This window comes from Capricornis sumatraensis, chromosome 2 (assembly GCF_032405125.1).
Source record: "Capricornis sumatraensis isolate serow.1 chromosome 2, serow.2, whole genome shotgun sequence".
Classification (NCBI taxonomy): domain Eukaryota; kingdom Metazoa; phylum Chordata; class Mammalia; order Artiodactyla; family Bovidae; genus Capricornis; species Capricornis sumatraensis.
Window position 1 is genome coordinate 123,834,735 of NC_091070.1, and position 13,966 is coordinate 123,848,700.

General features: G+C 39.8%; 1 protein-coding gene across 1 annotated transcript; it reads left to right on the forward strand.

Moving 5' to 3' along the window:
• Positions 1-383: 383 nt before the first annotated feature.
• PRKAB2 (protein kinase AMP-activated non-catalytic subunit beta 2) lies at positions 384-12,052 on the forward strand. Its single transcript, XM_068965957.1, has 8 exons — positions 384-488; positions 752-931; positions 4,765-4,931; positions 5,758-5,851; positions 6,066-6,186; positions 9,190-9,323; positions 9,977-10,045; positions 11,945-12,052. The coding sequence occupies exons 2-8, from the start codon at positions 779-781 to the stop codon at positions 12,020-12,022; spliced, it is 816 nt and encodes a 271-aa protein (XP_068822058.1). The 5' UTR covers positions 384-488; positions 752-778; the 3' UTR covers positions 12,023-12,052.
• Positions 12,053-13,966: the final 1,914 nt, after the last annotated feature.

The following is a 13,966-nucleotide window of genomic DNA, read 5'->3' on the forward strand; positions in this document are numbered from 1 at the left end:
ATGGCTGGATGGCATCACAGACTCAATGGACATGAGCTTGAGTAAACTCCGGGAGTTGGTGATGGACAGGGAGGCCTGGCGTGCTGCAGTCCATGGGGTTGCAAAGAGTCGGACACGACTGAGCGACTGAACTGAACTGAAATAAACCTAAGATTCCGGCGCAGGCTTGCCAGGGAAGCTGTCCTGGCCCCGCACTCCGCTGACTGCGGCACGGGCGCCCCCGCCTGGCGCTGGAGGCTGCGCGCGGCGGCCCACCACCGAGCCGGCGGCGGCTAGAGAGGCCGGCTGGCCCCGGGCGCCGTCGCGGCGCGCCCGCAGGGAACGCGCGCGGGGCGGGCCCCACGCCACTGATCTTGTAGCCATTTTAGGAGGAAACCCGGCTCGCTAGCCCGGGGCGAGGCTTCAATTTCGATAACTTTATTGGTGGCTTTATCCGCAGAACAGCCATCTCACCATTGATCCCGGGAGGAGGGAGAGCATCGCGGGAGGTGATTGGGGTGGGGGCGCCCCTGGACCGTGAGCGCGGGGGATGCGGGGGAGTTCCCGAAAGGGGGTTTCTTGAGCAGCGGGCCTCTAGAGGGTTTGGGGGTTCCGGGTGTTCTTGGAGGCCAGGGAGGAAGAGGTCCCCCAGGCACGGCTTCCCTGGGGCGGGGATTCCCTCGCCCGGGTCCCCAGACGCAGGGGCGGGGCCGGGGGCTCCCCTGACAAGACTGCTGGGGTGTCCCTTGCCCCATGCTGTTCCCTACGGCAGGTGGCCCCCGACTCGAGCTGCACAGCCATGGGAAACACCAGCGATCGAGTGGCCGGGGAGCGCCACGGCGCCAAGGCTGCGCGCGCCGAGGGCGCCGGCGGCCATGCTCCGGGTAAGGAACATAAGATCATGGTGGGGAGCACCGACGACCCCAGCGTCTTCAGCCTGCCGGACTCCAAGGTGAGCGTCCCCACGCCCCCAGTTGGTGGCGGTCCTGCAGCAGGCTGGGTGTCAGGGCTCCTCCTCCCTCTTTTGTTTTTTCCTTACCACACTGACCCGAATTAAGGCTTTTAGAATTAAAGGGTTTTTTCTGGGGACGGAGATACTGGGTGGTAATTCTTTTTGCGGTGCTGCCTCAAAATAGGATAGAGGCGGCGTTCTTGTTCCTGGACTCCTCTGTTAGGCACATTTTTAGGACGAGGCCAACACCCCCCCCCCCGCCCCCCTCCACCCGCCCCCCTCCACCCTTGGTTCTCTTGGATGCCTCTTCTAGAGTATTGATGAATTTGTAGGTTGTGAAAAACTTCAGACTGTAGGTTACCTGAGTTGCTGACCACAGGCGGCAGTTTCTCACATTTGCCCCAAGGTAGGTAAGTGACTTTTCCCTGAACACTTCTACTTCTTTGTATTAGTCTCATTTTTGCCCTTCTAAGAGATCAGCACTTCAGATCCTCTTCCTCTTTGGCATGACTGTGAGCAGCAACCCCTTGCTTATATGAATACTTTTTCCTAGTCCTGGGGATCAATAAAGGACATTATTTGGTTGACTGCTTAGTTTTCATCTCATACTTTATAGTTATGGCTGAGGTGCTTTTTTTCACGTCCAGCTAGTTCTTAAGTGGGAGAGCAAATAAGTTGAGGATTTCTTCACTTCCCGGTAGTACTTCATAATATTACCAAACTGAAAAGGGACAACCCACAGTTTCCCTGAAGACCTGGCTGTCAGTCTAGGACTTTCAGGAAAGTGGCAACTTGTGTTCACCCTACAGAAAGGATAGATGGAGCTGACAGCAATAAAATTACATCCGAATGTTTCTAATCACTTTTAGAGCTGTCTGCATTAAATACAGTAATTCCACCTGGTAGTCTGACTGGGATGAAGTAGAAAAATGGAGGGATTGAGGAGATTGGGGTGTGTTTGACGTTATCACTCATCCCTTGCCACACATCTGAGGTTTTATTTTATTTACTCTTGTAAATGTGTGTGTGTGTTAGTCATTCAGTCGTCTCCGACTCTTTGCAACCCCATATCCATGGGATTCTCCAGACAAGAATACTGAAGTGGGTTGCAATTCCCTTTCCAGGGGATTTTCCCGAATCAGGGATTGAACCTGGGTCTCCTGAATTGCAGGCAGATGCCTTACCGTCTGAGCGACCAGGGTAAATAGAGAGTAATTTTGCTGGGTTGGTAACATATGAAATGTGGATTCTGTTTATTTTCTTGGATCCCAATTGAAAACATAATCACAAAGAGAAGTGAAGGTGATTTCTTGGGGTTTCTTCTCTGTTCCTTTCTTGCTTCTTCCACTTCAGGACTTCTTCCTCAACTCTTGGGCTATCTCCCCAGCCATCTGAATTTACTTCTTCAAAGCTTTCTCAAGGCGATTGTATTTTTATCCATTTCCTACACTGATGACTCAGGATTTAAGTACTGTGTACTTGTCAAACTGTGGCTGCAGTAATCGGTGTCCTGAATAAAAGCCAGGTTGCTCTATCTGAAATGGAGCCTATTTTGGATCATTCTTTCCCTTACCTCAGTCTTGCCATTTGTGAACTAAGATTGGTTCAAATAATTCCCAAGGTCATTTCCAAATCTAAGATTTTACAGTTGCTCAGTCTATTCTATTTCTTTCCTCAGTGTTTCACTTAAACAGTTTTCAATTGTAATTCTAGTTGTTTTGCCTCTTTTCCTGATGATTTTGCTGACTATTTAACTTGGAGTAAACAATCTTTCTGCTTGTCAGCTGCACTGATGCCTACCACAGAAATGTCATATCATACGTGGAAGGGCTTTCTTCCAAAGCTAGGCATATTAATAGTTTGTAGCTTTCAAATTCTAAAATAATAAAGCCTACAAGTAAATGATAGAAACAGTGGCAGAAGGGCCTATATTGCTTCAAATGCCACCCTTCAGTGGACTAGTTCAGTGGTTTTCAATCCTATTTGCACATTAGACTTACTGGGATTTATTTAAACACTTCATGGAAAATCTGAAACATTTTCCATGTTTCAAAGTCAGGAGAGCAGTGTAATGAATCCTATATAACTGTCATCCAGTTTAAACAATGATCAAATCATGAATGAATTCATATCATCTATACCCCAATCCACTCTACCCCCACCAATTATTTTTAAGCAAATCCCAGACCATCATATCAAATATTACTTTACCTATAAGTATTTTAGGATGTATCTCTAATGATGAGATTTCTTTCTTTATTTTCAACATTAAATTTTAGGATTATTGTCTGGGAAGCTTCTTAAAAATAGATTCCCAGGTCCTACATCTGAATCAGAATCTGAGGCATATATAATTGTTAGGAATGTAAAAATTTCTATAATTCTAATCCAGACTGTCAAATGAGTTCATTGCTTTGAGAAAATGGAGATCAAGTTTTTCTCTTAAGTCACTTCCTTATATAATGTGAAAGTTCCTTCAGTTCTCTTTGTTTACTAAGGATTATGTTGCCACTAACGTCTTATACTGTAGTTTTGAGGAATATTCAGAGACAGTATGGAAGGTAGACTGCCTCAGCCATTTTGAAAGTAAAGCGCAAGTGAATAAACTAGTCTTTTTTTTTTATCCCACATTATTTTATTTGGTATTAATAATATTTTGGCTTGATACCATAAAGACTTATTTACCAAAGTCATTTAAGCCACTCTAAACTGTGGGTCAACAAACTTTTTCTGTAAAGGGCCAGATAGTAAATATTTTAGACTTTGTGGTAGACCATACAGTCTCTGTCACTGATATTCAGTTCTGCCATTGCAGCATGAAAGCAGCTATAGAAAATGAGTAAGTGAATGAGTGTGGCTATTTTCTAATAAAACTTTATTTATAAAAGCCTGGCTCACTGGCCATAGTTTGCCAGTTTCTGTTCTAAAGGATGGTAATGAAAATAAACTTGACTAAGGAGTCAGTTTTCTTCTGCAACCCTACATACCTCATTTGATATGGGAACCACTTTTTTAAAGGAAACTGTGTTTTTGATCCGATGCTTCTTGTAGCTCCACAATTTTCATCCCTACTCCTGAAAATTACTAGTATAAGCCTGGCATAGATGAATAAGTAAGATTTCATAACTATTTCTCAAAATTTAGGAAACCAGTGATCTGATTTTTATATATTTAATGTCTTTTTATAACCTGTTAACTACAGAGGAAATTATGAATTATTTAAGAATTTTAGTATCTCTAATTTCTATTACAACTGATAATTGAGATGCTTATATTTACATATGAAAAATACATGGCTCAGGACTTCCTTGGTGGTCCAGTGATTAAAACTCTGTGCTTCTGCTGCAGGGGTGAGGGTTTGAATCCTTGGTTGGGGAACTAAGATCCTGCATGCTGCATGGCACAGCAAAAGAAAAAAAATAGATGACTAACTTAATTATTTTTTGTAGAACTGTGCTTTATTTTGATATTTTTCTCTTAAGAGATAAGCATATCATGATTGTCTGCCTATGAGTTAATCTGGTGACAGGAAGTAAGATTTTTTGTTTGTTTGCATTTTAAGGGACATCCCAAGACTCTGAAAGGATGAGTGATTCATGCAGACTCAGAAATTAAGCTGTGATTTGGGCAGACTTTGGGCATAAGCCATTTGACCATTTGGGTCCTGGATGAGTTTCTTTTCTATAGTTTTGTTCAAAATTTGAAGTAGTTGCTCATTTCAAGACTTATTAATCCTTATCAGAAATGTAGCACCCCTCTCTGCCCTAAGGAGGAGAGTGACCTTTTCAGAATTCCAGGGACACAATTTAGGGATGACCTAATCCTTCTTACAGCTCCCTGGGGACAAAGAGTTTGTATCATGGCAGCAGGATTTGGAGGACTCCGTAAAGCCCACACAGCAGGCCCGGCCCACTGTTATCCGCTGGTCTGAAGGAGGCAAGGAGGTCTTCATCTCTGGGTCCTTCAACAATTGGAGCACCAAGATTCCACTGATTAAGAGGTGAAGACAAGTGTCTTGGTTGAGTCTGCTGGGTCCAGGAGTAGAGACCCAATTTCCTTTCTCAGGAGAGAGACTTGGCTGGACTACTCCTCTCCACCTGCTAGGGACTTTCTCTAGAACATTTTTTGTGACCAGTAACTATATCTGTGACATTTTTTTTAACCTTATAGTGAGTCAGAGATGTTTTACAACTTAGAATGTCATTGCCTCAGAGGGACTTCCAACAGTTTTGGAGGTATGTTCTTTAGGATTGTGTTAATAGAAGTCCTTTCTATGCTTGTGGGAAGTCTCCCGTAACTGCCTGAGTCCAGTTGCCCTGACTTCTGCACTAAAACAAAACACGTTGTAAAGTTCTAGGTAGTAATGTTATTTGTTGCTTGCAGAGCAACAATGAGTTATGTAACTGACTATGGCCCTTTGTATATAGGTAATTTTCTAGAAAATGCTCACCAAAATGTGGAAAGAGTACCTTGAGGCACTTCTTATCCTGAACCTACTTGCTATCTTTTTTACACTCCTGAGGGATCTGTTCTGCTGCAGCAAAATAGTTGTACTAAGGTGAAACATTCTGGGGATTAATATCTTTATTGTTCTTTTTCAGATATTAGTTAAAAATTAAAGTTGTTAGGAGGGATAGCAAATACATGCTCAAGGGGATATAGAAAAGGAGGATGGGTTTATAAATTATTTTTCACTCCAGGGGGTGCAATCACTTAGGAATGTGGGAGATCACTGGTATGATACTGTGATTGCCTCATGGTTTTACATTTATCTTCTGTCTTCTAATAAGAATTTAGCCTGTTTAACGTTCTGTTTTCTTCTGTAGCCATAATGACTTTGTTGCCATCCTGGACCTCCCTGAGGGAGAGCACCAGTACAAGTTTTTTGTGGATGGGCAGTGGGTTCACGATCCATCAGAGGTAAGACCTTGACCTCCGAGGGTAACCACTGGCTTAACAGTCTCCTTTTAGCTGTTATTCCGCTGGGTGTCAAATATCATTGCTGTTGGATTTCCCTGTTGATAAAAGATGGTGGTGTCAAGTATAATCCCTTCTAAAAAGAGGACAGTTGAATGGATGAGATGTATTTGAAATGGGGATTCATGAATTTTTTTTTTTCCATTCACTGTTTCAGCCTGTGGTTACCAGTCAGCTTGGCACAATTAACAATTTGATTCATGTCAAGAAATCTGATTTTGAGGTGTTTGATGCTTTAAAGCTAGATTCAATGGAAAGCTCAGAGACATCTTGTCGAGGTAATTTTGTAGTATTTGCTCTTTCTTGATCTTTCCTTTCTTAAAAATGCATGTTTCTTCCCAAGAGTGGTTTTTGTTTTTTTCATTTTCGACTTAGGAATCTTCCAAATTGTATGTATGTTTCTCCTATAAACATTTAGGTCATATTCTCTGAGAATGAAATCTGTGTAATGTGTTTGATTTCACAGTAAGTGAAAGTAAAAATATTTGATCTACTTTAAATTTACATTGTAACCCAACACACACATCACACAAACCAGTAACATGTCTTGCACTATAATGTTTGCCTTTATTACATGTGAAGCACTTTATTTTCTACTTTATTCTTCTTTTTATAAACAACTAATGTGCTGTGATCTATAGTTTAAAAAGCTTCTAATAATATTTGTTTTTTCATTGACCTTTGACAGTATCAACTAGCAGGAGCTACTTATGTCTCCTATGCCTTGTTTAGCTGCCTCAACTTAATCCTGCCAGATTGATAGCTTAGTTGGCAGTTGTATATTTAATAGGCCCTACATATATGGCAGTCTTTGGGGAAAAAAGAGTTATAAAAACCTCATATTTCTTTTGTGTATATGTTAACTGAAATTTTTAAAGTTTTGGGTTAAAAAAAAAAATCCTCAAGAAAGGAATAGACCTCTATGCTTTTGTTTCTCCCAGTATTTTTTCCAAGGCCTTCATCTCTACTTACATTGGCTGTAACACCAGAAAAGCGATTTGCCGTCCACATTCACAGTGACCAGTTTTGTTTCTTTACAGTAAAGACTGTGAGTGTCTAAAGAACTGTGTTCCCTGTAAGCAAACTTCTCCCTTTTGAGTTCAAAACCTGCCTCTGCTACTAACTAGCTTTCCCATTATGTGTAAGTCCTTCAACATCTTTAGTTTTCAAAGTTTCTTATCAGTAAAATCAAAGGCTTAAACTCTCAGTGATTCTCAGCTGAGGAGACACAGTGGCTGAAGTGAGACATATTAGAATCTCAGGATACAAGGGTAGCTTATGCAGAATAATTTCTAAAGAGAATAATCAGTAGTATAATATTGTCTGCTTAGAAAAATTACAGATATTGTTTTCATTATATAAGGTCAGAAAGTAAGGCTGGACATTGTTATTAACTGGTGGGGTAGAGATTAAAAAGAGATTAAAAAATACCAAGTTAAATGTCGAGGCCACTATGACTAAACTTTTGCATTATATGATTCTAGCAAAGCAACCAGTGAATAATAGACATATAATTATATAGAGAGAAGACTAGCATACTGTTGATATTCTTCCTTTCCTTCTTTCACCCAATTTCCTGATGCTCTGCGGTAAGGTTTAGAATACATTTTATTAGGACTCTTGAGTTTTAATCTGCACTCAGTGACCATCTTGCCATGTATGTGACTTTAGCTAAATGACTTTACCATTTTTTTTTAAATGAAAAGAGAAATAACTGTTCTACGTACTTGCCAAGAGTAATTTTGTAGTTCACATGACAAAATAAACAGAGTACTTTGAAAAGTGTCAAGTTCTATATGTTTTTAAGATATTGTTTAATTTAACAGTATTTTTGCTACTCGTCTTTTGCCCCACATATAATTGAATTCTGAATTCTTATGTTGAATTGGTTTAAAAATCCTTCTTAGTAGGAACTGTAAAAAATATTAAGCAAAAAATTATAGTTCTCCTCATTTTTGTGTATTTCTGTTCTTATCTGTATATACTTTTCCTATTTTTTAAAGATTTAATTTCACATGCCATAAAATTCACTCTTTTAAGGTGTACAATTAGATAATTTTTAGTGTATTCACCAAGTTGTGCAACCATTATCACCGTCTAATTCCAGACCATTTTAATCACCCCCAAAAGAAACTCCATTCCCATTAGCAGTTGCTTCCCATTCCTTGCTTCTCTCCACCTCTGGCATCCCTAAATTATTTTGTGTCTCTATGGATTTTCCTATTTTGGACATTTCGTATAAAAGGGATTATACACTTTGTGGTCTTTTGTGTGTAGCTTCTTTAACTTAGCGTAATGTTTTGAGGGCTCATCCATGTTTTAATATGTTTAAGTACTTCCTTCCTTACAACGGAATTAAATACCCTTGTATGGGTGTACCATTTTGTTGATCCGTTCATTTAGCTGATGAAACTTGGACTGTTGCCACTTTTTGTATGTTACAAATGATGATGTTATAAACATTTATGTTCAGATTCTTTTGTGGACATCTGTTTTCATTTCTCTTGGGTATATGCCCAGGAGTATAATTGCCGGTCATATGGTAACTTTGTGCTTAACTTCTGGAGGAACTGCTGGACTGTTTTCCAGAGTGGCTGCACCATTTTGCATTCCAACCAGCAATGGCAATAGTACAAAGGTTCTCGTTTCTCCACATCATCGCCAATCATTATTATTGTCTGTCTTTTTTTATTATAGCCAAATTAATGAGTGTGATGTGGTATCTTATGGTTTTAACTTGTATTTCCCTAATGACTACTACACTGTTAGTCATTTTTCCTCATTGTTACAGTCATTGTAGTATCAGTAGTCCTAGAATCTATAACCTTTATTGTTGCTTGGGTGGGAAGAAGAAAAATCTAATATTTTCATGTTGTTTACTAGTTTTTAAGGCATTGTCACATCTGTTGTCTCATTTGATTCCTATACACTGTGAAATAGGGCAGAAATTGTTGTTTTCATTTTATGAATGAAGAAATTGACTATAGTAGAGAGATTTGTCCCAGGTCATACAGTTGATAAATGGAGTAGCTCTCCCCTGAACCTACAACCTTATCTCCTCCCCTGTCCTCCACATCATGTTGCCATGAAGAACTTCATGGTTTATGTTCAGGATGACCCAGACTTTTTCTTTTACCTTATAGTTGTAGACCCAACAAGTCACAAGTTTATGATTCTTGACTTCTACCATATTTAATATTGCCTGCCATGTATTGACAGTTTTTTCATGCATCTTTACTAGCTGTCCAACTTTCCTTTATATTTGAATAAATATCTTCCAGACCTTTCCAGCTCACCCCCAGGGCCGTATGGTCAAGAAATGTATGTGTTTCGATCAGAGGAGAGATTTAAATCCCCACCCATCCTGCCTCCTCACCTTCTCCAAGTTATTCTTAACAAGGACACTAACATATCTGTGAGTATTCTAAAAATATTGCTGGGGCATCTGAGGGTTACTCGGATCATTTGAGCCAAAGTGTAGTAATCTTAGAGTTTGGGATTATTACAAAGGTCTGTTGAATATGAATCATGTATGTATCAGTAGCATTACAGGTTCCTTTTTCCAGGGCTGTGTTGTGACTTTTCCAAGTACTGATATAAAAATTCATAGTTTTCTTCTGGTCCTAATGTATCAGCTCAGAGCTGTGGATTGCTAGAAACAGTTTCTAAGACTTTCATTACAACATAAGAAGTATTTATCATTTGGCAATATCCAAAAGAAGCATATTTTTCATAAAGTTTATATTTCTAGTCAATTCACTTGATTCCCACTAAGATTATTTTTGCCTCTTAACACAAAGCTTCCATCTGTGTTGTGGGTAAGGTCTATTTAAAAGAGGATGAATAGATATCAAAGCTTAGAGTTTCTGCCCTGGACTCAGAATTTTTGTGATTTTCTGTGATGAGAATATATTATTGATGTATACTAGAATAAGTGAATTATTTAAAAGAAATAATACCTTCTAGTTTTGAGTTTTTCAACAGTTCCAAAGATCTTTGAGGAAGAATAAACTGTTTGGTTTAAGATTATACATTTAACCCCATGTAGTCTTTTTTTTTTTTAAACAGTGTGACCCAGCCTTGCTCCCCGAGCCCAATCATGTTATGCTGAACCATCTCTATGCATTGTCCATTAAGGTAAATGGTGGGCCTGCTTCTTCACATAGCTCCCAAAAACAGGAGGGCAAGAGTTGAACACATGTTCTCTAGTGGTTTGCTGAAGCTGGCAGTAATGGTCCAATTATAAGAGAAGAACTTTCTTTTTTTTAACCAAAGGGTGAGTTTGTTTATTCTAAATCTTAGTATTGATATCTGAGTTCTGGCTAGCTGAATTGCCCTGTGATTAAATGGACTTTTTTGTTTCTTGGTTTCTTTTTGGGTAGCTATAACCTTTGCACCACCTTAATTAAGTGTGAGTTCATAGTAAGTACTAGGATTTCATTTGCAGAAAAAACAAGTTTACTTTCCAGTTCAAAGAATGTTTAAATCTGGTATTAAGGCCTCTAGTGTTTAAAGGTGGACATGAGCTGGCTTTAAGGTGCCTGAGTCGTATATACCCCAGTGCTTGCATCTTTCCTATACACTAATTAAAGGAGAAAGGTGACCAGACTTGCCCTCTGCACCGCTAACCCCACCCCCACCCCTACCCGACTGCTCCTCAGCTCTTAGAATGCTTCTTAGTTTCTTAGAATGCTTCTTGATTTCTCTGCTGCTTTAGATTCTGGATTGAAAATATCTGTTCAGTCCTGTAATGTCTTTGTGGTCTGGCTATTGGGATATTTTTTATAGTTCTGTAGTTACCAAACTAAGCTGAGCATCAACAGAATTACTTGGGGGAAGTTTGTGAAAATACAGATTCAGAAGCTCTATCCCCAGGGATTCTGAATAAGTGCATCTAGGATGGACCTCAGTAATTTTTTTTAAGTTGCTTATGTTTCTTAGATATGCAGCCAGATTAGGGAAATCACTGATACAGCTGTCTGTAACAGATTACAAGGTACTTATAAACGTATATTATTGAATTTAATTTTCCTAATAAGCTTGTAAGATAAGTATTATTTTTAACTCCTGTTTTAGAGATAAAGAAACTAAGGCTCAGAGAAGGTCATATTGCCAGTAAGGACCAGAGAGAGGACTGAAGTCCTGTCCTCCTATCCTCATTCCATGTTCTTTCCTAGAGATTATGGTGCTGGTTTTTCCAAGTAGGTCTTTTTGTCACCTGCTCCTCATTTCTACCAAATTCTTTCTGGAGTTAAATATTTTACCTGCCTTGCTTCTGTCATGTTTAGGCTGTGGTCACAGAATGTCCATCTGGTAAGTATACATTGTGGATGATACCTATCCCTGGTTCTCTCAAGATGGTTTAAGCTGTTCGGAATTGCTTCATTGGATGGAGTGTCTTTCCAAGGAGGATTTTAGGGTCTACTTTGTTCAAGGATAGAAGATGATTCCTGAGTCCCCTCTTGATCAGAGAGAATGGTTTTTAAGTCTAGCCCCAGATACTCAATGGAAATTAGACCTGTTTGGGGGCTTGGAAATGGTTTTTCAAAAGGATCACTGCCGTTTCTTCTCATTGCTTTTAAGACTTCCTTCTAGAAACAGATGTCACAATATTTCTTTTTTTCCGTGATAGTTTTAAGCCCAATATTTTGAATTTGAGGTGGAAAAGGAAGTGAGATAGAACACTAATATTTCTTTAGCACCTATTTTCTGTCAGATTCTGTGTCAGATATTTTCATGTAATCATTGGAGCCATCTTAATGGTGGGTATTAATCTTTGTAATGATGAGAAAAAAGACTTGGAGATAGAAGTTGAACACAGCTTAGCAACTGAACAACAAAGTAATTACTCAGGGTCACAAAGTGTAACAGTAGGTGTCAGGATCAAAACAAATTGATTTGACTCCCAGACCACCTTTTTTTATAATATCAAAGTAACTGTTTACAAAGTGAGCAACCGTGAGGGATTAATGGCTGGGAACGGCTGTTTCCATCCTGAACTAGTGAAATAACTGTATGTGTTTCTTTCCCTTGCAGGACAGTGTGATGGTCCTTAGTGCAACCCATCGCTACAAGAAGAAGTATGTCACTACTCTTCTGTACAAGCCCATCTGAGGGATCCCTTCCTGCCTCCCAGGATTCAGGAGAAGCATCTCCCTTGCCTTTCTGGACTGGACCAGTCTTAGCTGGGACTGGAAGGCTGATTTGCTTTGAGGCTAATATGTGTGTTTCAGTGCCTGAGTAGGATGCTCTGCTTTTGCATTTGATTGCAGATGAGAGCTTTATGAGTTTATGGAATTTATTTTAACACTATATATATATATATATATATATGAAGGGAAAGTTAATGGAAGCCTCCTAGCTAGATGTATTCTCCCTGCCTATGGGAACTCACCAAGACTATTTGGGAGAGCTTCAGGAAGAGCCATTACAGGAATCTTTTTTCCTAAAATGAATGAAGAACAAACCTCTCAGGATCCTTGTTGGGTGGAGATTCTATCACTGCTACTACCTTGGCTCTCCAAGGAATGGACTTGTGCCAGACTGCTGCCCTACTTACAGCTGCCTCCTTGCAGGAGCAGCTTTTCTTGCATGGGTTCTCTGTATTCCCAGAGAATGTGGCACAATCTGTGCTTTTTTAAATGATACCAGATGCCCCATAAGAACCCTTTTCCCTTTCATTTCACATTCTTGCTTTGTTAGCCTCCTTCAAATCCTATACCTGACCATTCCCTAGCACAGAACTTAGTAGGTAAGTGACCCCTTTCAAAGGCTTTGTGAGACCTGACCCACCTCACAGATTAGGGCTGCCAGAATGTCTCCTTTTTAAGCCAGCACAGGCCCATGACACTTTGTTACCACTTACCTTAATTTCTACTGAAGAAACTCTGGCTCAGTATGATATGAAAGGCAGAATGCAGAAGGCCTACTTTTTTGTTTTGGTTTGGTGCCACAGTTAAGGCTGTATTGGCACATTCCCATACTTCTTCCCACCTGGTTTGGCCCTGCTTCCATGTTTTTTTTCACAGACAGCTTTGAAGGTAAGAGTAAAACTAGTAAAAACTTTCATGTCTTTTGTCCTTGGAAGATTTTTATGTGCCTACATTTTTCTTTTCTCCAAAAAATGCCTTTTCATTGGTCTAAAGAGACTGCTTTTGGAGAACCTCAAGCTTTTGATAAATAGCTCACTGTATTTTCTTCTCTACTCTAGCCCTCTACAATCATACATTAAAGAGGCTGACTCTGTACATCATTACAGTAAACATTGTTCTAGATACAGGCCCATTCAGGCTCATTTTGTGCACTAAAAGTTTCCTTCAACTTAAAGATTCATTACGCCAAGAAGCAAGAAATTACCCTTGGTAGTCTCAGCAGTGAAAAGTATTGCTTTCATGTGCTAAATGCTAACAGTCATCTTGCTCTTCTGTATCTTTTCCCAAAAAGTGTTTGATGATGAAGAGGGGTCAGTGATTTCCATTTGTGGAGTAAAAAGTTCTACTCAATCCACTCTTGAGATTCGGAGATAAGATATTTTTCCCTAAGTTTCTGTGGCTCTTGCATTACAAATAAATGCAAGCCAAACATTCAGTACTGAAGGAGGCCAGATTTGATGCTTGAGAGGCTCCTTGAGATGAGCCCAGTCCCACTGAAAGGGCACCCACATGTCAATTAGCTACCTCCTCTCTTTCCCATGTAAAGCTGATGACATAGTTGTCTTTGGGTATGTAGAACTCTTAGATCATCTGTGTGAGCAGTATGGTATGGGATTGCTGTCTTGCTGAGAATGCAAATTGCTAAGTGCTTTGGTGGTTAATTGCTGAGAGTAAATACTGCTCTAGCCACTTGAGGCCACTCTCTATAGCAAAATGCTTTTGTGGAGAACGTTTTATGGTTCTAGTCACATTTAGAATGGTGTGCCATTCTAAAATTCTGTTAGAACCAACTGTCAGGATCTACACTGTCTCCAGTTATACTAGAATTTTGTATTTTTCTAATAGCCAGTAAATAAGTGAGTCACTTAGGATTTAAAATCTTGCTTGCTTCATGGAAGATTTTGTT

What these genes read in the sequence shown, in the direction of transcription:
- PRKAB2 (XM_068965957.1), top strand. Translation starts at nt 779, where the DNA reads ATGGGAAACACCAGCGATCGAGTGGCCGGGGAGCGCCACGGCGCCAAG. An exon ending in CTCAGAGACATCTTGTCGAG is followed by an intron (nt 6,187 to 9,189) that starts GTAATTTTGTAG and finishes AATATCTTCCAG; the next exon opens with ACCTTTCCAGCTCACCCCCA. An exon ending in TCTATGCATTGTCCATTAAG is followed by an intron (nt 10,046 to 11,944) that starts GTAAATGGTGGG and finishes TTTCCCTTGCAG; the next exon opens with GACAGTGTGATGGTCCTTAG.